At 38.7% G+C, this 27,006-nt stretch overlaps 1 protein-coding gene across 2 annotated transcripts in view; it reads left to right on the top strand.

Annotated features, from left to right (window-relative positions):
* The window catches only part of MORC1 (MORC family CW-type zinc finger 1), a 169,449-nt gene that overhangs the window by 97,313 nt on the left and 45,130 nt on the right, over positions 1–27,006 (top strand). For both annotated transcript variants that reach the window (XM_060417526.1, XM_060417522.1), the window contains exons 16-19: positions 4,491–4,596; positions 9,877–10,015; positions 21,599–21,664; positions 22,617–22,859. In XM_060417526.1, coding sequence (XP_060273509.1) covers positions 4,491–4,596; positions 9,877–10,015; positions 21,599–21,664; positions 22,617–22,859 — 554 coding nt within the window. The remainder of the gene's footprint in view (positions 1–4,490; positions 4,597–9,876; positions 10,016–21,598; positions 21,665–22,616; positions 22,860–27,006) is intronic.

Here is a 27,006-nt window from a genome sequence, read left to right as displayed (position 1 = left end):
AATACTTAACACTGTGTTAAATAATAGTAGATACTTAGCAATTGACTACTGAGTGAATCAATAATGAGTAAATAATAAAAGATAAAATTATTAGGTTGTGTAAACATGTTCAATGGCCTTGAATGCCAGGATAAGGAGTTTTAGCTTTAATAAGCAATGGAGAGGCATTGGAAGTTTTTCAAAAGGAGAGAAATATCACTAAAGCATTGAAGCTTATTATGGGTCTCCACTGTCTGCAGGGAATCTGCCGTCCAGTGGGGGAAGCAATCAAGCAAACAAACAATCACACTGTAGCTCCTTACACAGGGCCAAGGGAACCCCTTGGACTTGAATGTGAGCAAGCTTTGGGAAATAGTGAAGGACAAGGGAGCCTGGCATGCTCCAATTCATGGGGTCTCAAAGAGTCGGACATGAGTTAGTGACAGAACAACAAGGGAACACCTCCCCAGCCTTGAGCCTGGGGTGGTCCAAACGGGACCTGACTGGTTAGATGTCACTTGTAGCAAGGTTGCTCTGGCAGCTCAGTGCAAGATGATTTGGAGAAGGCCTAAAGAAAAGGTTAGGGTCATAGCTCTGCGGACAAGACTTTTGGCATAATCCAGGATCCAGGTGAGGAATTACACAGGTCTGAATAAAGGTATGGCAGTGAGATTTAAGAGGAACACACATGACAGGCACTTAGAAGGTGTAATTGAGAAAATTGATGACTGTGTGCAACAACCTATTGGATGATAACATTGCTGGTTAAAAATGACTGTGTGTATTTGATATGTGCAACTTATTGCCAGAATCCAATCTCTAGTACCTGAAAGCCAGGTGAAATTGAGCAAATTTCTTAACTTCTCTAAGCTTCAATTTTCTTTTTTATAAAATGAAGTTAGTATTTATAGTTACATTATGCAGTTTTGTGAAAATACAATTAATTAACACATGTAAATTTTATTCAGTGCTTAGGATAGTGTATTATGTTCTCCAGAAAAAGAGAAACAATAGGATAGATAGATCTATGGATGGATGGATGGATAGATAGATATTAATCATAGGGAATTGGCTCAGATGATTGAGGAGGCTGAGAAGTCCCAAGATCTTAGTCAGCAAGCTAAAGACCTGGGAGAGCCGTTGGCTTAATTCCAGAGCTTCAAGGCCTGAGAACTAGGAGGCCTGAAAACATAGTTCCAATCTAAATATTGACAGATTTGATATCCAAGAAGAGCTGATGTTTAGTTCTAGTTTGGAGACAGGGAAAACTGATGTCTTGATTCAAGACGGAAAGAACTGTCTCTTATTTGCAAGAGGGTCAACTTTTTCCCCCAATTCAGGCCTTCAACTGATTTGTTGAGGCCCACCATATTAGATTGATTATATTCTTTGCAGCCAAATATGGAGAAGCTCTATACAGTCACCAAAAACAAGACCAGGAGCTGACTGTGGCTCAGATCATGAACTCCTTATTGCCAAATTCAGACTTAAATTGAAGAAAGTAGGGAAAACCACTAGACCATTCAGGTATGACCTAAATCAAATTCCTTATGATTATAGAATGGAAGTGAGAAATAGATTTAAGGGACTAGATCTGATAGAGTGCCTGATGAGCTATGGAATGAGGTTCGTGACATTGTACAGGAGACAGGGATCAAGACCATCCCCGTGGAAAAGAAATGCAAAAAAGAAAAGTGGCTGTCTGGGGAGGCCTTACGAATAGCTGTGAAAAGAAGGGAAGAGAAAAGCAAAGGAGAAAAGGAAAGATATAAGCATCTGAATGCAGAGTTCCAAAGAATACAAGAAGAGATAAGAAAGCCTTCCTCAGAGATCAATGCTAAGAAATAGAGGAAAACAACAGCATGGGGAAGACTAGAGATCTCTTCAAGAAAATTAGAGATACCAAGGGAACATTTCATGCAAAGATGGGCTCAATAAAGGACAGAAATGGGCTGGACCTAACAGAAGCAGAAGATATTAAGAAGAGGTGACAAGAATACACAGAAGAACTGTACAAAAAATATCTTCCCGACCAATATAATCAGTGTGGTGTGATCACTCACCTAAAATCAGACATCCTGGAATGTGAAGTCAAGAGGGCCTTAGAAGGCATCACTATGAACAAAACTAGTGGAGGTGATGGAATTCCACTTGAGCTATTTTAAATCCTGGAAGATGATGCTGTGAAAGTGCTGCACTCAATATGCCAGCAAATTTGGAAACCTTAGCAGTGGCCACAGGACTGGAAAAGTCAGTTTTCATTCCAGTCCCAAAGAAAGGCAATGCGAAAGAATGCTTAAACTGCCACACAATTGCACTCATCTCACACACTAGTAAAGTAATGCTCAAAATTCTCCAAGCAAGGCTTCAGCAATACGTGAACCATGAACTTCCAGGTGTTCAAGCTGGTTTTAGAAAAGGCAGAGAAACCAGAGATCAAATTGCCAACATCTGCTGGATCATGCAAAAAGCAAGAGAGTTCCAGAAGAACATCTATTTCTGCTTTCTTGACTATGCCAATGCCTTTGACTGTGTGGATCACAATAAACTGTAGAAAATTCTGAAAGAGATGGGAATAGCAGACAACCTGATCTGCCTCTTGAGAAACCTGTATGCAGGTCAGGAAGCAACAGTTAGAACTGGACACGGAACAACAGACTGGTTCCAAATAGGAAAAGGAGTACATCAAGGCTGTATATTGTCACCCTGCTTATTAACTTATATGCTGAGTACATAATGAGAAACGCTGGGCTGGAAGAAGCACAAGCTGGAATCAAGATTGCCGGGAGAAATATCAATAACCTCAGATATACAGATGACACCACCCTTATGGCAGAAAGTGAAGAGGAGCTAAAAAGCCTCTTGATGAAAGTGAAAGAGGAGTTGAAAAAGTTGGCTTAAAGCTCAACATTCAGAAAACGAAGTTCATGGCATCTGGTCCCATCACTTCATGGGAATCAGATGGGGAAACAGTGGAAACAGTTTCAGACTTTATTTTTGGGGCTCCAAAATCAATGCAGATGGTGATTGCAGCCATGAAATTAAGAGACGCTTACTCCTTGGAAGGAAAGTTATGACCAACCTAGATAGTGTATTAAAAAGCAGAGACATTACTTTGTCAACAAAGGTCCATCTAGTCAAGGCTATGGTTTTTCCAGTGGTCATGTATGGATGTGAGAGTTGGACTGTGAAGAAAGCTGAGTGCCAAAGAATTGATGCTTTTGAACTGTGTTGTTGGAGAAGACTCTTGAGAGTCCCGTGGACTGCATGGAGATCCAACCAGTCCATTCTAAAGATTAGTCCTGGGTGTTCTTTGGAAGGACTGATGCTAAAGCTGAAACTCCAGGACTTTGGCCACCTCATGCGAAGAGTTGACTCATTGGAAAAGACTCTGATGCTGGGAGGGATTGGGAGCAGGAGGAGAAGGGGACGACAGAAGATGAGATTGCTGGATGGCATCACCGACTTGATGAACATGAGTTTGGTTAAATTCCAGGAGTTGTTGATGGACTGGGAGGCCTGGAGTGCTGCAATTCATGGGGTCACAAAGAGTCGGACACAACTGAGCAACTGAACTGAACTCAACTGACCATATTAGGAAACATAATTTGCTTTGTTCATTCCACCAACTCAAATGTTAATCTAATCCAAAGCACTGACACCGTCAGAATAATATTTGACGAAATATCCAGGTACCCAATGGCTCTGTCAAATTGGCACATAAAATTAACCATCCCAAATGGCTACTAATGTTGTCTTTTTAATCATTATATTATATCTTAGAAGCCTCAGGAACCCCTTTTGGTAGGTAGTGAAACCACTCGTATTCTTAACCACTGTGCAGACTGCCTCCATTTCAGATGAACAGAGAGAAAGAAGTATTTACCCAAGAGCCACCAACAAAGGGTGTAGAGAGGAGTCAGGGTTGAAGTGAGGAGTAGTCTGAAGAGAGTGGAGTGCCTGGAAACGAGGAGGGACTGAGAGGGGGAAGAGACAAGGAAGTCAAGAAGTGCAGACTGGAGAGCAGAATAAGAACGCTAAGAAACGCAGAACAAGGAACTGTGTAAATGGTAGAGTTTGGTTTTCCTTCTTATCTTAGTCGTGTGGGTGGAGATGGACGGGGTTGTTGGCAGATAAACAGTGGGTCAGAAAAAAAGGAAGAGTCAGTCTGGATGCCTTCCTGTGGTTTAAGAAAAGGTGAAGAGAGACCTATTACTTCATATTCTTTTGGCTGGAACCAGCAGAAACCAACTGGAAAAAACTTAAGCAATGATGGCAATAATAATAATAATGGCAGCAACAATAATAATTTATTGATGGTGTTCTAGGTAGCTCAGAATCCTAGACCATTTGTGTCATCAAATATAATGGTATATGGTCAAGAATTCACTTGTCTTTGGACTGAAAGATAGCTTCATACTTTCAGTATATACAGCCTGACGTCTTACTATGGTAGATTCACTTCTGATTGTGGTCTTTCTTATATGTGGTTTTTGTTTTGATGATTTTAGATCTTTGCCTTAAGTGGAGAGTCTTGCCTCCTTCTACTGATTATCAGGAAAAAGAACTGTTTGATATCTGGATTTGTGCTAATAACCCTAACCTCTCGGAAAACAGGTAGTTTTTGATAGTTTTCTAAAATTCTCTATCCATTTTTAATTCCTATAATTTACATGTATGAAGCTTAAAAATGTCATCCCTTAGCAGCTATCATCCCTTGTAACTCTTTCTAGCCTATTGCCACTTCCGGAAGGATATTTCATTAGTGCTCTTTTCCATCAAGTTAAAAGACACTTGGGTGTACGTTTTTGTTAATGTTGAGTGTGCAGCTCTGCACCTCCACTGGCAGAAAACCTTACCTCGGTGTTTAAGAGTTCTGTCTTCCAGTTCATTTTCACACAAAGTACAATCTTATAGTGCAGGAGTCTTATCTAGATACTTACCATGTGCTTTTTCTGTTTAAGTCATATATTGATTTCATTGCTTTGTGCTTTTGGAGGAAGAACTTCAGACTAAAACAGGAAAAAGGTCAATTAACTATTGATGGATGTCAACCTTATTGCAAACCCTTTTTGACTTACTTGTTTTCCTTGTGGGCTAAAGAGTTAATACGCCCCTTTACCAGAGGCACCTTTAAGTGAAGCATCACTTTTCCATGGAGTTTATTCTAAGTTCTTTGACCTGGATGAGTGGATCGATATTGCTAATACAGACATTAGGGAAATAATTCTTGTTTATTTTTATCCAGCCCTGAAAAAAAAGAGCACCTGAGAAAGAAATAAGAAGGAAGAAAACATTTAGAAACTGCTACTAAAACCTCTTCAACCTGGAGTCTTCAAGTTAATCATATTTAGAGATTAATGAAAAATGTCATAGGTGATAGGACTCTTAGATTTCACATGGCCCAAGGGGTTTTTCAGTCTCTCTTTCTTGGTTTGCAGCAGAACCTTTTTTTTTTTTTTAATCCCCAAATAAAATTTGTCTCTGACCTCAGGTATATAAAACAGATAAAAACAGAACTGTCCTGATTGAATTGGAGGCTGAGAATCTTGGGGCCAGAGGTATCTACTTCTCATTTCTGTCTCCTGCTTTCTGTAAATAGCCTAGAGCTTCAGGGAGCATGATTATAAAACACTTATCTAGACTCACTTCTTCATTTAAGAGAAGTGGAAATTGAAGCCCAAACAGGGGTTGAGAAGACTATTTATGAAGCTGCTGGCCTTGATCTTCTAACTGCCAACCTGATTCTAGTCCTAACCTGTACCTTCACTATCTCTCAAATAGGAACACAATAGTGGCTCAGTTTCAATATTAAGAATAGTCTGATAGATAGTATTTTCATTGTTACTCTCATTATTTTCACCCATGTGTTGTTTAAAAGAAGATTTTTTGTTGTTTTGGTTTTGTTTTTTAAATTTCTCTGTGGAAAGGCTTGTGCTTGGAAATGTAAATAAAATTGGTCCCACCCCGCAAATGTCCAAAAATAAGGTGAAAATATTGATCACTTTCTGTGAGCTCAAAACTTTCATGCAGTGTAGGATAGTGTTTAAAGTTTAGACTCTGGGGCCAGACTGCCTGGGTTTGACTCCTGTCTCCTTTAGCCTGTGAAGCCTTAGACAAATGATAAAACCTCTCTTTAACTCATCTCCCTATCACCTAGAATAATAGAGTACAATAATAGTACCCTCTGCACCTTTTCTAGGTCCAGCTGAACCCCTTGTTAAGGACAGTCTTCAGTCCCTGGTCACTGGGAGCCCCTTAGTAATAAGCCATGAGAATTTAGATTCCTCTGCTAGCTCAGATGGTAAAGAATCTGCCTGCGATGCAAGAGATCTGGGTTGGAAAGATCCCCTAGAGAAGGAAATGGCAACCCACTCCAGTATTCTTGCCTGGAGGATTCCATGGAAAGAGGAGCCTGGCAGGCTACAGTCCACAGGATCGCAAAGAGTCGGACACAACTGAACAACTAACACTTTCACTTTTTTTTCCATTATATTTTAGCCATATGTCTATGACTTCTCACAGAACTGGGGATCTGACCTCTATAGATTCCCTTTTTTCCAGTTAACCATTATCCTTGAATTGACATGCTGGTCCCTTCTCCTTGAAAAGTGGTGATGCCATCACTGAATGTTATAAAATTAGTTTCAAAGCCATACTAATTCTGTCTCTTTTATACATCAAAACACTGCCATTTCTGATGACAGGCGAGATAAATTTGCCATGTTCACAGAAAACGGATGGCCCTTAAAAGCCTGAAATGCAAAAAGTCTTATATTTATAATTTCTTAAGTCCTTGATTCTTTAAATATACTGACATAATTTTGACCATCTGCATTTCATTTCCACTGAAAAGATGAGGACAAAAACAATGCTTAAAGTGGTAGCAAGAGATTTAGAAACGGGAGCTATGGAGAAAAACTCTTGATTATAAGGGCAGTTACTTGAAAGTTGATACTTCCTTTAAGGGAAATTATCAACAGCAATGCAGATGAAGATTCCCATGGGAAAAGAAGTTGATCTGATGACCTCATTCAGTCCTCTGATTCAGTATGTTTAAATGGACCATGCATACTTTGAGACTATGCCATGAAATAGCAAAACTCTGATATATATGCACTGTTGGACCTGGATAAAATGTGTGTTAAAGTGATGAGAAAGGAAATATAGTTATTTATTAGGCAATACTGGATGAGTGAAAGGATAGCAATATGGGGTGAAAAGTGGCATCATCTGTATTTACAGAAAATGCAGTTTATTGTCAGCAGTTAATTGCCAATTGTCAGCAGGGTTAAAGCCAGTGAACAGCATTTGAATGATCAAAGTCTGTGTAACCAGCACTGGGACAGGAAACATAATAATAGCTCCCTCTTACATTGCAGTTACATTGTCATTTCATTACAATAACCATGTGCTGCTAAGTCGCTTCAGTCGTGTCCGACTCTGTGCGACCCCATAGATGGCAGCCCACCAGGCTCCCCCGTCCCTGGGATTCTCCAGGCAAGAACACTGGAGTGGGTTGCCATTTCCTTCTCCAATGCGTGAAAGTGAAAAGTGAATGTGAAGTCACTCAGTCGTGTCCGACGTCAAGACCCCATGGACTGCAGCCCACTAGGCTCCTCCGTCCATGGAATTTTCCAGGCAAGAGTGCTGAAGTGGGGTGCCATCGCCGTCTCTGAATAACAACGTGAGCTTTCTCCATTTCTCAGAGGAGAAAACAGTGAAGCTAAGGGAGGTTCAGTGACCTGTCCACCAATCCTCCCTAAGCCTGAAACTTGAATCCAAGCACTTTGATTCAAAACCTGTGCTCTTTCTACCTTACTACTCCCCCAACTCTGTAGGGATCTTTAGCTCAGGAAGCGTAATTCCAGACAAATAATTTATGGTGGTAAAACATACCATTTTACAAATGATGGTGTTCTGCGTTGGTGACTCAGGCAGCTTAAAATGGACTCATTCTTTCCCAAGTCACCTTTTTGTTTGTTTGTTTTGTTTTCCACCTTAAGCACAGAGGGAGGCTTCACATTTTGGTCACAGTGTCCAAGAAATAAATATCAGTGTGCTTCCATTACATCCGTTCTATGTATTTGTATATATTAGAATAGGGATCACCAGCAGGGTGAAAATGATACCTATTATTTGACTAGACCCCAAAGTCTGAGTTTTGGAAAGGATATTTAAAAATATTTAAAATATGGCTTATATTGCATATTAAGATTTAATTTGTTTATAAAAATCTTTGAGGACAATCAAACAGATTGCATTTTAATAAATTAATTGAGGTTTTTCTTTTCTAAATAAAAATTTAATGTTACCACAAAGTTCTTTTCTCAAATGAAATAGAAACCTGTGTGGGTACTATCCCACAGATGTCTTCAGATGAACACTACATGTGGTTTTATATATATAGATTTTATATGTATAGGTAGGTGTCCCCCTGATTTATCTACCACCTTTCTTTGAAAATAACAATAAAAACAAATACCATATGTGGGTGGAATTAAGTGTTTTTCACAGCAGTACTTGAATTTGATTGTAGTCCTCACTCTTCTCTGTTGGTGGGGGCAAGAAAAATACATGCTGAACCCTGGGAAATAGAGAAATGTAGTGGGAGTGAGATGCTTAGCTTTCCCTGCAGTGTTTCAGATTGAAGAAGCTCTCCTCTCTATTCTCAACCTCCTCCTCCCTTTCCTAGCTTAGCACCCATGTATTTTATGACACTCACTTCCCCCTCTTTTTGGTACCTACCAGTGGTAGAAAAACTCCTGTGTAAGCCTCTGAGAATCAGCTTCAGCATTTTGTATCCCCTTCCCACACTGCATGTCCTCAGCCATGCCCTGGATTGAGGCCATGTCCAATGGGAATGGAACTTCTTGTCCCTGCCAAGCCTCCATACCAAAGTGAAATAAGATGGTAACTCAATTTTTCAGCAGTTTGGCTAGCTCAGCTCCCCAGAGCATACCCATGAAACCGGAAGTAGGGTGGAAAAAAGGCCTCAAACCTTCCCAAGCATCTGTCTCAAAAATCATTAGTATTCTTTGTAACCATAAAGACAGAAGCCCTCAGGCACAGCCTGCTTATTGCAATTTATAGACAATTCTGCTTGATTATGTAATGCATAATCAAACTGGAGACAGCCCATCAGTAAGGCTAGGAAGCTGAGAGTCCACTAGCAGCTGGTACGCCTCCAGCAGCAGAGAGAGGAAGATAGGGTGCTGGGCGGCTCGGTGGGGCTCCGCCATGTGGCTCCATAACCCCTGAGGTGATCACAGGGTGCTGCCTCCCGTCATAGTAGTCACTGGTCTTCACAGAGAGTCTCAGTCCTCAAACGAAGGATCTGTGTGCTTCCGAAGCAGAATTATTTGGTCTATTTTACAGAGACATATTGGAGAAGGAAATGACAACCCACTCCACTATTCTTGAGTGGAGAATTCCATGGACAGAGGAGCCTGGAGGGCTACAGTCTATGAGGTTGCAAAGAGCTGGACATGGCTGAGCGACTAAACCACCACCACAGATTTCTATCCCAGATTTTTTGGGAAAAGAATAATGTATGGTAGTAATGAATTAAGCGTCAGTTATCTAAAAAACATTTTTTCAAAAGTTCTCATTTGGTGATAACTCAGGATAAATGAAACGTTAGTAAATAATGAATATTCTCCCTTTCTTGTAAATCTATAGTACCCTCCACATTTTCCATTAAATTCTTTTCCAAGAAAAGTGGAGATTTAATGTATTACCTAAATTCTCAATATAATGCTATATTTGAGCAATGCTGTATTTGAGTTTTGGGTATAAGCCAGAGACAATTCCTTGTTGAAGTAAATAATCTTTTGCAGACAGTAAATAGTTTTATATTTCTTTCTGATGTTCTCTCTTATACTTGGTTGTGAAAAGTTGTCATCGGACAGAACATCTACCTTCCATACCCCTGGGCACTACGAGCATAGTATCACAGTCAAAAAATGAGAAAGACAAGCAGCTTCGAGAGTCAGTCCAGAGGTATCAAAATCAACTGGTAGAACCGCGTCAACAGGTGAGCTGTTAGTAATTCTTTCCAGAAGCTACCCAGATTCTTGAGCTGTTGATTTCATGCGAACAGATTAACTAAAGTGGTTTACCCAAGTAAATGTGTAGCTTCTTTTTCTCTTCTTTTTTTGTCACCTCCTTTTCATTTTCAATCTAAGGACTGTTCTAGAGGTGAGCACAGGTACTCCAGGGATCCAGAAAGAGAAAGGACTTCTTCAAATAATGCTGTATTTTTATATGTGATCATCTAAGTCCATCTCCACAACAGTGTGTGAGAAATAGGGGAATATATTTCCACTTACAGCCTTGTAGAGGTCCGCCAGTATGTCAAAGGTCACAGAGTCAAGTTTAGGACACAAATGTATATAATTACAAAAATTATGCTCTTTTTATCTCATTAGGCTTCTTCCCTGAGGGTAAATGTTTAGAGATAAAGAGTTATTCTCTTAAAAAATATTAGCCTCTTAATACAGGAACTTAATATCTTATTTAATTGTTAAGAAAATTCAATAAATAAAGCAGTATCAGTGAATATAGATAACCATGACAATTGGAAGTGAAAGAAAAAGTGGTGTGCAGAATTACTGTTTTTCTCTTAACTAATCAAGTAATTGCATCCCTTTGTATAGATTTAGCACCCAAGTTCAACATTTTTTAATTGTGTTGCCTGTCAAGTTCCTCAAATAGAAATTGAGGAGGTCAGCAGCATGTGTCCAAATGTGTTGACTCCTGTGTGGATGTCAGGAAATAAAATGCTCATTTGAGTAGAAAATTCCCTTCCTGAATTGGGAGTTAAGACACTCAGGCTTACTACCTGCTTATTATGTGTATTCCTGGGTTCATGGAAAATCAACTTTCTTTCCTACCCGAGCTTTATCTTCTTACCTCTCTCCCTTTGCTGGGGATCTACCATGCAGGTCAGCCACCACCTGGGGTCACAGGCAACAAACACCGACTCTTCCCTTTTAGCCTGAAGTCTCAGGGTTTCTTTGGGGAGGAGAGTGAAAGTCATTTGGAAACATATTCACCTAACCAGTCTTCAATCCTCAAAGTTGCTCAACTTTTTACACATCTTTAAGTGTCTGCTTTTGCATTTTATAACAGGTCAGACATAAAGATATCATCACTGGTTGTTATTTTTTTTTTTTTTTCTTCTCATGCATTCCCAAACATGAACCCCCCTCCCACCTCCCTCCCCATAACATCTTTCTGGGTCATCCCCATGCACCAGCCCCAAGCATGCTGCATCCTGCGTCAGACATAGACTGGCGATTCAATTCACATGATAGTATACATGTTAGAATGTCATTCTCCCAAATCATCCCACCCTCTCCCTCTCCCTCTGAGTCCAAAAAGTCCATTATACACATCTGTGTCTCTTTCCCTGTCTTGCATACAGGGTCGTCATTGCCATCTTCCTAAATTCCATATATATGTGTTAGTATACTGTATTGGTGTTTTTCTTTCTGGCTTACTTCACTCTGTATAATCGGCTCCAGTTTCATCCATCTCATCAGAACTGATTCAAATGAATTCTTTTTAACTGCTGAGTAATACTCCATTGTGTATATGTACCAAAGCTTTCTTATCCATTCATCTGCTGATGGACATCTAGGTTGTTTCCATGTCCTGGCTATTATAAACAGTGCTGCGATGAACATTGGGGTACATGTGTCTCTTTCAATTCTGGTTTCCTCGGTGTGTATGCCCAGAAGTGGGATTGCTGGGTCATAAGGTAGTTCTATTTGCAATTTTTTAAGGAATCTCCACACTGTTCTCCATAGTGGCTGTACTAGTTTGCATTCCCACCAACAGTGTAGGAGGGTTCCCTTTTCTCCACACCCTCTCCAACATTTATTGCTTGCAGATTTTTGGATCGCAGCCATTCTGACTGGTGTGAAGTGGTACCTCATTGTGGTTTTGATTTGCATTTCTCTAATAATGAGTGATGTTGAGCATCTTTTCATGTGTTTGTTAGCCATCCGTATGTCTTCTTTGGAGAAATGTCGATTTAGTTCTTTGGCCCATTTTTTGATTGGGTCGTTTGGTTGTTATTTTAATAAGCAATTATGTGAAAGAGCTTTTCAATGTTAAATATCTTTATTTGTTTTATTTCTTATTTTCCTTACCACCCCTTGTATTTTTGTGAAGGCATTCAGCACATTTTGAACTGGTTTTATCTTTATTGCAGTCTCTGGATATTTTTTTCCTATAGAGGACAGCACTGACCCTTGGATAGTGAGAGTGTCAGTCATGAAGTCTTAATTACCTTTTTCTGTTTAGGATTGGATGTTTTATTCATCATCAAGGTAGAGATTTTGATGGAGGCTGATGGAATAACAGATTTGAGCCATCCATTCTACCTATTCCTTCTTTCTTTTTTCATAAAAATTTGAGCCAGGTTTATAGATTCAGTCTGTTTCAGATATAAACAAAAAAGTTTAGCAGTGCTTGAATAGAAACCTACTCCAAACAGTTCAAAAGATGTTAAGAGTCATTATCTTCCCCTCGCCTGCTTTTGTGAAAACAATCCTTACGTCTTTAACATGCTTCCAGGGTTCGGGGTCCTTAACCGACCCTGTTTTTGTGGTAATCAAGGAAAGGTTTGGTTAGGGTTCACCTAACCATGGGCAACCAGTTAATTTTTTTTTTATTGGAGTATAGTTGAATTACAATATTGTGTTAGTTTCTGCTGTACAGCAAAGTGAATCGATCGACTATATCCACATATCCGCTCTTTGTAAGATTCTATTTCCGTATAGGACATTACAGAGTATCGAGTAGAGGTTCCTATGCTGTTCAGTAGATTCTCGTTACTTGCCTGTTTCATATATAGTAGTGTGTATACATCAATCCCAGCCATCCATTATCCTCCCTGCCCCTTATCCTCTAGTAACCATAAGTTTGTTGGCTATATCCATGGCTCTACTTCTGGTTTGTCAATAACATTTACACCTTTTTTTTTTTTTTTAGATTCCATTCATAACCACATCATATATATCTGTCCTTTTCTGTCTGGCTTACTTCAGTCAGTATGATAATCTCTAGGTCCATCCATGTTGCTGCAAAAGGCATTATTTTTTATGGCTGAGTATATAGGTGCCACATCTGCTTTATCCATTCCTCTGTTGTTGGCATAATTTTGAGGTGGTCATTAAACACATACTTGGCCTTGGCTCTGTCCTGTGCTTGGCAGGGTGAGGAATAGAGTAACTCTAATGCCAGAATGTAAGCCCCATGATTGCAAGGATAGTTTTGGTTTTGTTCACTGTCTCTGTTACCAAAAACACTGCCTGGCGTGTAGTAGTTTTCAACAGATAGTTGTTGAATCATGAAATAAAACATGACCTTGGATAATATACAGTCCCTTCGAGGACCAAGTCTGACAGCTATTTAAACATTAACAACCACTGTAAAACAGTACTAGTTCAGTACTTGTCTGATCACGTGCTGTTCTTTTTCGCTCAGTTGTGTCTGACTCTTTGTGACCCAGTGGACTGCAGCCCATCAGGCTCCTCTGTCCATGGGGATTCTCCAGATAAGAATACTGGAGAGGGTGGGTTGCCATGCCTTCCTCCAGGGGACCTTCCCAACCCAGGGATCAAACCCAGGTCTCCTGAATTGCAGACAGATTCTTTACCATAGCTGAAACTAAATCAGAAGTTTATTACAAGGAGATAGGGAGGGCAGCTTCATTCTAAAAAGTTTCATAGAGGAAGTGACACAACTTGTATCTTAAAGTCTATTTAGGGTAAATAAAGGGAAAGAACAGGGCATTCTAGGTGAGAAGAACATTATAAACAAAGACTTAGGGATGAGCATGGGCTTTTTCCTTCATGGAACCAGTCTTTTAAATTACATGCTAAACTTAGATATTTTTAAAAATAAACTCAGCATTTCTGTGACATATGTGTCTTTTAAAAACTGTATAAATCATTATAAGATATGGTAATTACTGAATAGAGGACCTCTGAAAGGTGAGCTCAGTTCCCCTTTCACAAAAATTATTTAGGAAAGTATTCAAAAACTAATTTGGTAATAGCTGTCTGATGCCAGAAAAAAAGACTCAAAACCATCCAATATTCAATGAGAATTTACTTTGTTCCTGACTGCTTTTTAGAAGAGGTGCTGTTAGACCATGACATAGGAAGGGTGGAAAAGTCAGAAAACCAGTGCATTGGTGCCATTCAGGTGCAGTGCACACACTGTTCAGGTGTAGGATAGACACCACTGGAAAATCAAGTAATGGCTAGTGTATTACCATCATTCCACTCTATCTATCAGCGGTGCCCATTCTCTCAATATCAGGAAATAATGAGTTGCATGCCGTGAAATTATGGTTTGCCCACCTCCTGTTCTCTCTTCCTGCCTCTGCATACCGATGTTCACTTAAAATGGCCCAAATCTGCATACCTTATTTCTTACTCTCTTGCATTTCCATTTTAATGGCAGAAGGCATCTTGATCTGAAAAACAAAGAGTTGACTTGGTAAATCAAAAGCCTTTCAGGATCTTAGATTCTTTGGTTCTTGGTTTTGTGTCATTGACAACCAGGGAGGATGGAATAATGGTAGGAAGGGTAGTATGATGGTACTAGTATCAGAAGTCAGCAGCTGCAGTATCTTCTCCACCCTTTATAAATACTACTGGTATGCAGAGTGACAAAGTCTAGATTCTAGGTGCCCCGCTGTAGGATGCCCTACTTAGAGAAGATTCACAGTGGGTCAGAAAACTGCTGGTAGAAGAAGTACCTCAGTGATTAGATCTTGTCCTCTAGGAGAAAGTTAAACATGTTGGTTCAAAGCTACTATCATTTCCACAGGTAGTATTGTATTTAATCCTCACATTACCGTTATAACAATTATAACATCAGAAGGAGAGTGAATTTCAGAGCAATTCAGTAAGTTGAATCAGTCATACGTCTTTAAATGGTGAAGTTAACTTTGGTTTCCTTTTTGCCTAATTCCAACACAATCTGCTCACAATCTCATATGAAAATACAGTCAAGAAGGATATGAAAACATTCACAAAGGCAACAAGCTGATGTAATGCAAATCATATTTGTTAAGAGAAATGTATAAGTTCATAAACCTAGTAGGAGGGCTCAAATCCAAGATGTAATTGATAAGTTGTGCCAGCAAGCCAAGAGCCACTTTATAAATTGTGCTTCTGAAGCAGCACATTCTGCTCCTTCTCCTCTCTGAAGAGATGAATGAGGGTTCCTCACTGTGGTTTCCCCTCATTCCTCATCACCTGCTGTTTTCTATACCGAGTGACAAGTGACACCTGCTGGCCAAGTAATGAAGCATTTTCATTTTTATCATCACTTGATTGTTTAGCTACTAATTGGTCCATCAGCTAGATAACTGTCATTCTGTTTTTCAGTAAACCTAGACGAGAATTTTAAAACCATAAGACAGAGTGTCAGAATCAAGTCCTCTGCATTTGAGGATTTGGCAGTACTCAGTTTTGCCCTTTTCTCGGTTTTAACGTCACACTTTACAGTCTTTTCTACTTTCTGTTGTTCAACAGGACAGCTGTGTCATAATCACACACGTGGAGTATTGTTTTAGGTCCATTTCATTCAGGGATTTTTGGTACCACTTTAAATCCACTTAATGCCTTCAAATCATTATAAGGCAAATGATAACTTGATTCCTTGAATGAAGCCTACTCTGTTTACCCGTTTGTACCACTGGGATGATTCCCTGGAGAAGGGATTGGCAACCCACTCCATTGGAGAATCCATTAACAATCCACTGCCTGGAGAATTCCACGGCCAGAGGGACCTGGTGAGCACAGTCCATAGCATCTCATGTAGTCGGACAAGACTGACTGACTAATACTTTCACTTTTTTCAAAGTCAGTGGGTAGTATAGCATATTTATATAATCACTTCATTTGTACAGACGTGCTGTGTTGCTTGTGTATTCTCTGGGTCCTTCTGGGTTAACCTTCTCTGATTAATGTTAATTTCCCACCTGGAGCCACAGTCCAGGCTCTCTCTAATCTGACACTAGTCCTTCGGCGGAAGTTTCTTCTCTTCTGCAGGATTCTCTCCCTGAGCTCCCCCAGGTTCCTCTGTGTTCTCCACTTCCTTGATGCCGCGTGCCTTCATTCCTGCCACTTTGTCTGAGTGCCTTTGTTCCTGCCCCTTCCCTCTTCCTTCAAGGTCCAAAACTAATGTCGTTGCTGTATGAAGTCTTCTCTCATTTCCCTGCTTGTAAAAATATCCCCTTCTTCCACTTCCCCTTACCCTTCATGTGTGTCCTTCTTAAGGGCACATTTCATTTTTAAAAAACTTTATTTATATATTTGACTGCTGCTAAGTCGCTTCAGTCGTGTCCGACTCTGTGCGACCCCAGAGACGGCAGCCCACCAGGCTCCCCCGTCCCTGGGATTCTCCAGGCAAGAACACTGGAGTGGGTTGCCATTTCCTTCTCTAATGCATGAAAGTGAAAAGTGAAAGTGAAGTCGATCCGTCGTGTCCGACTCCTCGCGACCCCATGGACTGTAGCCTCCCAGGCTCCTCCATCCACGGGATTCTCCAGGCGAGAGTGCTGGCGTGGGGTGCCCTCGCCTTCTCCATATATTTGACTGGGTCGCGTCTTATTTGTGGCATGTGGGCTTCTCTCTAGCTGCGGTGCACTGGCTTAGTTGCCCCTGTCAGGTGGGATCTTAGTTCCCCAACCAGGGATCAAACCTGCATCCCCTGCCTTGGAAGATGGATTCTCAACCACTGGACCACCAGGGAAGTCCCCGTGTTTCACTTTCTACCTGATGTTATAGTTCATCATGTGTCTGATCTGTCTCCTATGTTTGACTGTAAGATTTTTGAAATAAGGGAACATTTTTATTCATCTTTGTGTTCCCAATAACACTTAGACCTGGACCTTTTAGTAGATGTTCGCCAAGTGAGTGAAGGGTTGAAGGAACAATTTGGTTTATGCAGAATTCTTCACAATTAGATAAAAAGATAAGTATTTTTCATTGGATTGGTTGAAGCTATGTAGGTTAGACTTAAAACTGTCTACATCTATTCTTGGACACTATAATGTTCTCACACTTGGTCAAAATGAAGTGTTGCATTTGAGTGGGAGTATAGAGACTATATTTGGATTTCATTTGTTACATTCATAGTCTTTGCATCACATGAAGAGCCTTTGTAAAATTCCATGCCTGTTGAGAAAACTCAATAGCATTCTGTTCTTTCATGGTGCTTGCATGGACACAAAAACTGAGGCCGTGTGGTCTGACAGTTCCCACAGGAAGTGTACATTTTAGCAGTAAATGTAAGGCAGAGAAGCCTTGCTGAACTTTTAGCTGTGTTTTTCAAAATGAAATGGTATATCTGAGCACAACTTTATAATGAAGAATGTGAATACATTTTCCCATTTAGAATGTAATCTTTTTAATGTGTCATTGTTGTATAGGACGCTGAGATTTCTAATCTGTATACTATGGAGCTAGATGCCTTAGAAAATCTATTTGTTTATCAAGCTTTTCAGCCTCCTTACATAAACTTCCATGATCTAAAATTTATGACACCTAAGCTGTTATGACACTCTGTCTAACAAGAGGCTGATGATGCTCACTGTAATTGAAATGTTTTACTTTATTACTCTTGTGACAAAGATCTAATTTCTCTGCGGTGATGCCTGTCATTCCAAAAGAGATAATGCATGATATGGTCACATCTCTGGGCCCTGTGTTCGCAGTATAGCAAACGAGCCACTATTGCTCATGAGGAACTAGTGTGGAAATTCCTTGAGGGCAGATACCGTGAGATCACTTCCTCATGTATCTCCCCTCACTACATCTGGCTCAGTATTGGGCACAGTCGATGTCCAACAGTAGCTATTCAACTCCTTGGCTTGATTTGCTTGTTCATGATCTTTTCTTTTCTCTTGAATTTTAATTGACATACAGTGTTATGGTAGTTTCAAGTGTATACCATAATAATTCAATATTTTTATGTTACAAAATGATCACCGTGATGTTTAGCCACCGTGATGTTTAGAGAGTTATTAGAATATTACTGACTGTATCTCTTATGCTGTACATTGCATCCTCTTGATAAAAATTATTTATTTTATAATTGAAAGTTTGTACCTCCTAATCCCTTTCACCTGTTTTGCCCGTTTCCTCACCATTTTATCCTCTGACAGCCACTAACTTATATCTATGAGTCTGTTTCTTAATTGCTTTGTTTGTTCTTTTTTTTTTCCTCTTAAATTCCACATGTAAGTGAGATCATGTGATATTTGTCTTTCTCTGTCTGACTTATTTCACTTAGCTTTATACCCTGTAGGTCCATCCATGTTGTCACAAATGGCGAGAGTTTATTCTTTTTTATTGAAGAGTTGTTTATAAGTTGAGTGACCTCAGGTCCGTTTGATGTCACTAGTCCTTGATCCTAGCACACCTCTCCCCCTTCAGCCCAGTAAAAATAGGATTAAACTAGGTATTTGTGAATATCCATTCAGTTTTATCTGTTTGCAATGCAGGAGACCTGGGTTCGATCCCTGGGTCAGGAAGATCCTCTGGAGGAAGGCATAGCAACCCACTCCAGTATTCTTGCCTGGAGAATTCCATGGACAGAGGAACCTGGTGGGCTACAGTCCATGGGGTCGCAAAGAGTTGGACACCACTGAGCAACTGACGCTTTACTTTTTACTTTCACTTTTGTCCAGTTTTAGAGCCCATGAGTATTAGTTGCCCATCTTCATTTACAGGGTGTTAAGTTTGTAATGCCTGTATATATTTGTTTTATTTTGAATACAAATATGAGGTTTCTGGAGCAGAGCAGATCTATTATTTAATTATAGCAAATAATTACTCTGATTCCCTTTTGTCCTAATTTGTACCCCTGGGGAAATGGATGAGATGAGGCAGATCATATGTTATCCTACATATACTGGAGTTTGTACCATCAGCAAGAAAGTTGGAAAAAAAAAAAAAAGAATCTGGCTATTTATATAGGAGAGGGACAGCCTCCTCCCTAACTCTACTTTATTGCCTGTCAGACACACACACTTCTTTGCTCTTTGAGAAGGATCCTGGATTCTTACTGTTATCCTTTGGAATATAAATAAATCTCTTAGGGGAAAGATAAGACTAGCTTCTCTAGCTATGCTTCTGTGTCCTCAGATCTCATTCCTTCCTTAACATGTAAATACATACCTCTAGGGGGATAAATCTCTTCAGATACTCTCTCACTATTAGTCATAAATTAAATTCTAAAATTTGTTCTTCTAGGCTAGGTCTAAAGTTTTGGTAAAATTTGATCAGAAAGCCTTCATGGTACAGAAACATAAAAATATTGTCTCTACAGTCCCACTAAGCGTGAATCCAAAATTAAAAGGTAGAATTCTCTGCCTTCCAGGGCTGTGAGTCTGTGATGATCAGGTCATTGTGTAAGAACTTCACATGTTTGTAAAAATTCAGATTCCTGAGGTCTACAGCAGACTGATTCAACAAGTCTCTGAGACAGAAGCCTTGGAATCTGCTTTTCTGTCCCTCTCTTCGCATGATTCTTATGCACCACAGCCTTTTTCTCCTTTATTCCTGACTTAAGGACCCTTTGTTTTTCCTGCTGGCAGAGATACTTCATGTTCTGCAGCTTTTGCTATTGAATCTGTGATTTTCAGGACTTTCCAAACATGGAAAGAAATGTAACAGTCTTGCTGGGGAGAGTTTATGAGTATCATATAAAAACAAATACCAACATTAGCAAGCTTTCTAAGGTGATGATGAGTCTCTGAAATCTGAAGAGGTGATGGTGATGATAAAGATATTACCACTAGCAAACAATTATTCATTAAGTAACTGAGACAGAATTTGAGATGGATTAGCTATGGTACCTAGATTTCTGTTTTACAAAAAATACAAACGTGCCACCATTAGTGGTATTTTTCTATTCAAAATGTAGTTGAGACATTTTTGCTGTGTATTTTTATGATGTCTGAAGTTCTTTTGTAGAAATACAACTCTGAAATGAATATAAAAAAAGGAAAATGAATGGAATTTAAAATTTTTATTACAACTTCAGTGATGTGATTATTACTCACTGTAATAAAACTTTTTATCAAAAAGTAATTATCTTTAAGCTAGCACCAAAAGTGATACAAAGCCAAATGATGTAAGTGTATAATACCTTGTTACTAGGCTACCCTCAATCCATTTCTCTATATCAAGAACAAGACACTGGCATTTAATATAAAGCATCTCAAATATGTGATAACATCTGACAGGTAATGAAGAAGTAGTCACATTATGAGTGCAGAATAGAACTGTGGCGGTATTTCAACAGAGAAAGAAATGAGCAATAGTCTCTGGGAACATCTGTTTATCCTGTTAATCACCAACATTTTATTGAGTACCTATAAAGTGCTAAACTTTATAGGTACTTTTGTGATGGGTATTACAGATTAAAAAAAATGACTTTCAGAGAGAGATACAAGTGTTACCATGACTATGAGACAATGTGATACATACCGTGATTTCTGCTATAAATATGGCTATGTAGATGTAGCATCTTCCTGTTCTTTTCCTGGGAGTCTTGTAAGAGCAACAGGAAAACAGAGAACAAAAATGCAAACTCCAATTTCAGTCGAGCTAGGAAATATATACCAGAATACCCCAGGGCTGCCCTAGGCAGTCAAGATAATGCAAGAATCCCACAGAAGCAAAAGGAGAGAAATGGAAGAAAGAGCCCAGCAATAGCACTTCTAAAGAATCAACACAAATACACTTACTAAAGAAGGGTTCATCTGGAGATGGAAAATCTATAGCCTTGGAACCTTACTGGACCTGCTTTGGTTCACAGAAGATGTGGAATGTACATGAAAGTACTCAAAAAGCCATGTTTGCAGAAGATGAGAAAAAGAATCTCTTGGGGAGAAATGAGAAAAGAGATTTTGCCTATGGAAACAAAAAAGAAAAACTCGCCTAGACTCTTATCCTCCACCTACCCTTCCTATAGAAAATTCTGGCAGATAATTAGTCTAGGAAAACCAAACTCTTACAATGATGTGTTTAAGATGCTGTGATAGCAGCTAAATATCTACAAAAAAGAAAAGAATATCCCAGTAATATATGAATATAGCACCATATAAATATGGATGTCAGTTATTAGGGACACAGTTAAGGGCAGTGTATCCTCAGCAGTCCCTTGAAGCTCAGACCCAGGGCTCTGACCTGTGCAGAGCTATTGCTAAAGGTCAAGATTTGTTTCAGATGCTGGGAACTACACATGGAGAAAAAGGATCTCCAGAGAGGGGAGATGAGGGCTGTGGAGACAATTTCTGATACCATGGCACCCTTGGATTGCTCGTAAGATGTTTGCTTGTAATTGCTTGTAACTTTGCTTGTATTGCTTATAATACTTCATTGCATTATCTCTACTGTTCCGTCACTACCAATCATATACCATTGCTGTATGTCTAAACTGAAAGGGACTCCTTAATGACTGGCAAGAATGTGTGAGCTTGGCACTTCTTTAAAAAAATGAAGAACACTGAATTATCATAATATGCCAATTAAAAGTTGTTTTTACTTACATTTGTCTAATGATTTTTTTTCCATAATAGCCTCAGTTTATACCAGTGAATAGTATCACTGAGTTCACTAGTCCCTGCCAAGCTTCAACATCTAAGGTGAGTAATTAAAGTGGGATTGAGTCATTTGTGACATTTCCCATATGAATGATAAGACTTACCAAGGGCCAAACGTCATCATGGTTTAATATGTTCAGAAAGTGAAGCACTCATAGATATTTTTATATCATCATCATTTTTTTATTATAACAATTCATGTTTATTAGGAAAAACTCAGAAAATAATAAAGTATAAATAAGAAAATTTAAACCACCCATTGTCTTACTGTGTGGAGATGATGACCATTTTAGATATATTAACGTGTTTATAATTATATCTTTCCAGTATATTATTTATAATATATATGTGTTATATAAAATTATGCATATAAAATCAGAGAGAGAATGTGTATGTGACTCTGTGGGTATATATTTACCTAGAAATATGTTCTATACATAATTCCTACATTGTTTCTTATGTTTCCTAAATGTCATAATTACATTTTATTCCTCCAATGTCTGTTATTATCTAAAATTTAAAAATTTTTGAACCTTCAGAGTTACATCAATCACACACACAGGATTATAGAAAACTCTTTACAATTATGATTATTCAGATTTCTTAACAGGCAAATGATGAGACTGTAAACCTCAACCAAATTTTAAGCTAATCGATAGCTGACCTACATGCACCAGGGATCCAAAAGCAAGAAAATCTCTGCTCAGGAGTAAGTCAGGAAGCAACAGTGTATTACCAATTTGGAGTCTTTTGCATCTTTTTTTTTTTTTTTTTAAGATCAGACTCCTTGACTCAGCCCAGCTCTGCTGAATCAAATTCTGAATGAGCCATTATAGCAGTATACCTTTGCCAAAGTTTGTTTTCTAAGCTTCTGATTTTTAAGACTGTTGTTAGTAATAAATATCACCTAATATCATAAGATTATAAGGGAATGGTAATTAATTATAAATAAGCCAGCTACCCCAAATTAAAAGCATGTTCTTTCTTATTTAAGGGAAATAAGAAAATTCAGAGAATCAGACCTTCCAGTGATGACTTGAAGCATGAGTCTCTTTCATCCTTTGAGCTCTTGGTCAACCACAGAGGCTGGAAAAAAACAGAAGGATCAGACTCCGATGTAGAGTTTATTTCAGAGACTAAAATTATGAAAAAGTCTGGGCAGAAGAAAGTGAAACCTCAACAGCAGAGGTATCCAGCAGTTCCACTGGAAAACGTCAAACTAGCTAGCAGAGACCAGGTGATTTTTTTTTGTTGTTACTTTTTCACAAAAATGTGTAGTCATTCACTTTTCCAGAAATAACATTTTTTTTAAGGTTTTGTTTCATTTCACATTTTTTAAAGCACTCTAATTATGGCATACACATTGTAATCTGAGTTCCCTGGACAAAGTCCCAATTTCTATTTTTTCCCTACATTGTCTCTTTTGGAGGAAAAGTCAGATTGCTAATATCAGCACTGAAGGGCTCCTAAAGAACACCTCTATGGGATAAAGACTTTAATCTGTATTTAAGAGAGAAATATCCATATAGGATAAACCTGTAATCTTGAGAGTTTTGCATTCAATGTTTTATAGCAAAAATGCTTGGTCAAATTTTACATAGGTAGTTATCCCTGTAGTCCAAGTTCTGGAAAAATAAAATGTGATATTGATAATGTAGCTAAATGCTGAGCTTGATTATAATGAATGTACACCCTAGGATTTCCATGTATCTAAATGAGTTTGTTTCTTTTTTTAAAAAAATTACACTTTCATTCTTACAGTGTTGACGCTTATTTAATTCCTCTTTGAGAATCTGCTCTTAGTTTTGGTGTATAATAATAACAACACTTAAAATTGAGTGGGCATTTACCCTGTGCCTGATCAGTGTTCAGTGACCACAGGTATTATCTTACTGGCTTCCCTGGTGGCTCAGACGGTAAAGAATCTGCCTGTAACATGGGGAACCCAGGTTCGATCCCTGGATTGGGAAGATCCCCTGGGGAAGGGAATGGCTACACACTCCAGTATTCTTACCTGGAGAATTCCATGGACAGAGAAGCCTGGCAGGCTACAATCCATGAGGTCCCAAAGGGCTACAAGTCCTTGGGGTCACAAAGAGTTGAACACCACTGAACATGTAACACTTTCACTTCACTTCACTTCGTTATCTTACTACCTTTAAAAAATCTTTTATAAGCCAAAATTTATTGCTTAGTTTATCTGCCTTGTTGATAAAACTTGATTACTGATGTCTTTTTACTGTTTCTAAAAATTAACTTTACCCTGAAAGGGTGAATATGGGCCACATGGAAGATATTCCAATGAGTTGACATCATCTCTGAAAGCAAGGAACTGATTTCATTGGCAAATATCCACTGAGCTTCTGCCCTGTGTAAAATATTGTATTAAGCATGGTGGAAGACAAGATTTCAGGCATGGTTCTTTAAAAAAGAATTATTCTGAATAATAGTTACATTACAGAAATATCTCACACATTCCTTTGTAATATCTTTGGAAAATGGTATGTGGATTCTTGAAAATCTTTAGTGATATAGGCTCATTACCTCCTAAGGCAGCCTTTTCTTCATTTTTGGATAGCTCATTCTCTTAGATTATTTGAAATACAGATCCCTATAATTTTGAAGTTTTGGCCCTCAGTCTTTTCTTGAGACTGTAGAGGCCAAACTGAATCTGTCTACCCTCTTCAGAATTTTAGTTTGAATTATGCATTATATTTGAGTGTAGGAATTCATCTATTCAGCAGATACTCAACTTTTGCATGCTTATAATATAAAAAGCAGTTGTTATCACTTTATAATTATATCTCCTTTAACTCCTGATTTCATTAACTGTGGAATTTCAAGATTTGGGATTTGTAGACTTATTTTATGGGTAGATTGCATGCTCCAAAGACAACATACAAGTGATCACAAAGTTGTGTTAGAATAGCACATTTTAGAACATAAATATGGAGATTCGCATATGTATATGTGAATATATATATATGTATATATGTGTAAAATCATTTGTTTTGTGCCGTTCAGTATGTTAGCCAGCTACAGAGGATTTAGCTGTGAGCAAAACCACCTATGGTCCCAAGTCCCCGCTGAACTTATAGTCTAGTGATAGAGACAGACAATCCAATGATTATACAGATAAGTGGAAACTGACACTGAGGCTGTTTTTATGACATAGTAGTGTGAGTCCTTATAATAGGAGATTTGACCCTGGGAGGACAGGGAAGTCTTCCTTGAAAAAGTGATGACATAACTTTTAGGACTGAATTCCAATTAAGCGGCTAGATGGAGAGGAAGATCATTTCCAATCAGTGCAAACATTATTTGCTAATGAGGGAACGTGGAATACAAAGTACCTAAGAAGACAGCTGCCTGGAGAAGGGAATGGCAGCCCACTCCACTATTCTTACCTGGAGAATTCCGTGGACAGAGGAGCCTGGCAGGCTACAGACCATGGGGTTGCAAAGAGTGGGACATGACTGAGCGGCTGACACTTCACTGACACTAAGAAGACAGCTAAGCTCTGGTGGAGCAGTGAGGGAAAGGGGACTGTGGTGTGAGATGGGCAGGGAGTGATCAGAACCATGCAAGCTGATACTTTGATAAGGGATTTTGTATTTACCCTGAAAGCAACAGAAAAACACTGAAGGATTTTAAGCAGGGAAGTGGTATGATCAAAATTTCCTTTAGAAAAGATTGTTTTGGGTTAGTATGAAAAATGGATTCTCAGCAAACAGAATGAATGTGGGCAGAGCAGTTAAAAGGCTATTGCAGTGGCCTTGGGGGGAAATAATGGTGGTGTGAGTGAGGTGATCATGTGGCGGGGAGAGAAGTGGGTGTATTTGTTCCTGTGTATTTGGCTTGAGGAGAGAACACTGACCCATTTGCTGAGATATTGGGTGTAGATGATCAGAGAGGCTGAATGCCGTTGAGAGGTCAACTCAACCAGGCCAAAGGCCAAAAAAGTCCGCTAACTTAATGACTTAGTGGTAATAGGAATGATCACAGGAGGAATTTCATTGTTATCGGAGAGCATAGAAACCAGGTTACAGTGGATTGATTAGCAAGTGGAAGGGGAAGAAATGAAGACATGTTGTACATCAACTCTTGTGAAGAATTTTTAGGTTATTTGAGATTTTTCTTGTTTCTTGGGGTAAGCTTGTATCACTATAAACTTCCCTCCTAGACCTGCATATTCTATTTTGGAAAAATTTGTTTTTGTTTTCATTTATTTTTAGGTTTTTTTTTTTTTTTTAATCTCTTCAGTGATCCACTAGTTGTTTAGTAGCATATTGTTTAGCCTCCATGTGGGTTTTTTTTTTTCCAGTTTTTTCCTTGTAACTGATGACAAAATAAACTCAAAAGGGATTAAAGACCTAAATGTAAGACTGGATACTATACAACTCCTAGAGAAAAACATAGGCAGAACACTCTTTGACATAAAATCGCAGCAAGATTTTTTTTTGGATCTGTCCCCTAGAGTAATGGAAAACAAAAGCAAAAACAAACAAATGGTACCTAATTAAACTTAAAAGCTTTTGCATAGCAAAGGGAGCCACAAACCAAATGAAAAGACAACTTATAGAATGGGATAAAATATTTGCAAATGATGTAACCACAAGGGATTAAGTTCCAAAATATACAAACAACTTAATACAGCTATATATACATATATATATATATATATATATATATATATGAAACAACCTAGTCAAAAAATGGGCAGAAGATCTAAATATGCATTTCTCCTAAGAAGACATACAGAAGCCAACAAGGCACATGAGAGGATGCTCTACATCACTAATCATCAGGGAAATACAAATCAAAACCTTTGAGATATCACCTTACATCTGTCAGAATGGCTGTCATTAAAAAGAACACAAATGTTGGTGAGAAAAGAGAATCCTCGTACACTATTGGTGAGAATGTAAATTGGTGCAATCACTGTGGAAAACAGTATGGAGGTTTCTCAAAAAATAGTGTTTTGATGGGATAGAGATTGATATTTGGTTTGCAAGGTTAGCACTGCAGACTATTCTAGAAGACTTGGACTTCTAGATGAAAATCTGCTTAAAAATTTAGATATGTCTAAGAAGTCTTAATGATTACAGGGTAACCAGTGAAATTTTACATCTAGTACCAAACATTGACAACTTCAGTGTTAACCCTGAGAGCTATCAAACCGTGGACCAAATAGCTAACATCTAGTCCAATATATTAGGTTTCCTCAGTGGTGTCTCCTGGGCTGTGCTCATAGCAGGAACTTGCCAGCTTTGTCCAAATGCAGTAGTATCAACTTTTGTACAGAAATTTTCCTTGGTATTTTTTTTTAATTTTTATCTTTACTTTATGTTAGAGTATAGTTGATTAACAATGTTGTGATAGTT

The sequence above is a fragment of the Ovis aries genome, chromosome 1 (assembly GCF_016772045.2).
Source record: "Ovis aries strain OAR_USU_Benz2616 breed Rambouillet chromosome 1, ARS-UI_Ramb_v3.0, whole genome shotgun sequence".
Classification (NCBI taxonomy): Eukaryota; Metazoa; Chordata; class Mammalia; order Artiodactyla; family Bovidae; genus Ovis; species Ovis aries.
Note: the sequence above shows the minus strand (reverse complement) of the source record. Positions and strands in the feature narration are given on the sequence as shown.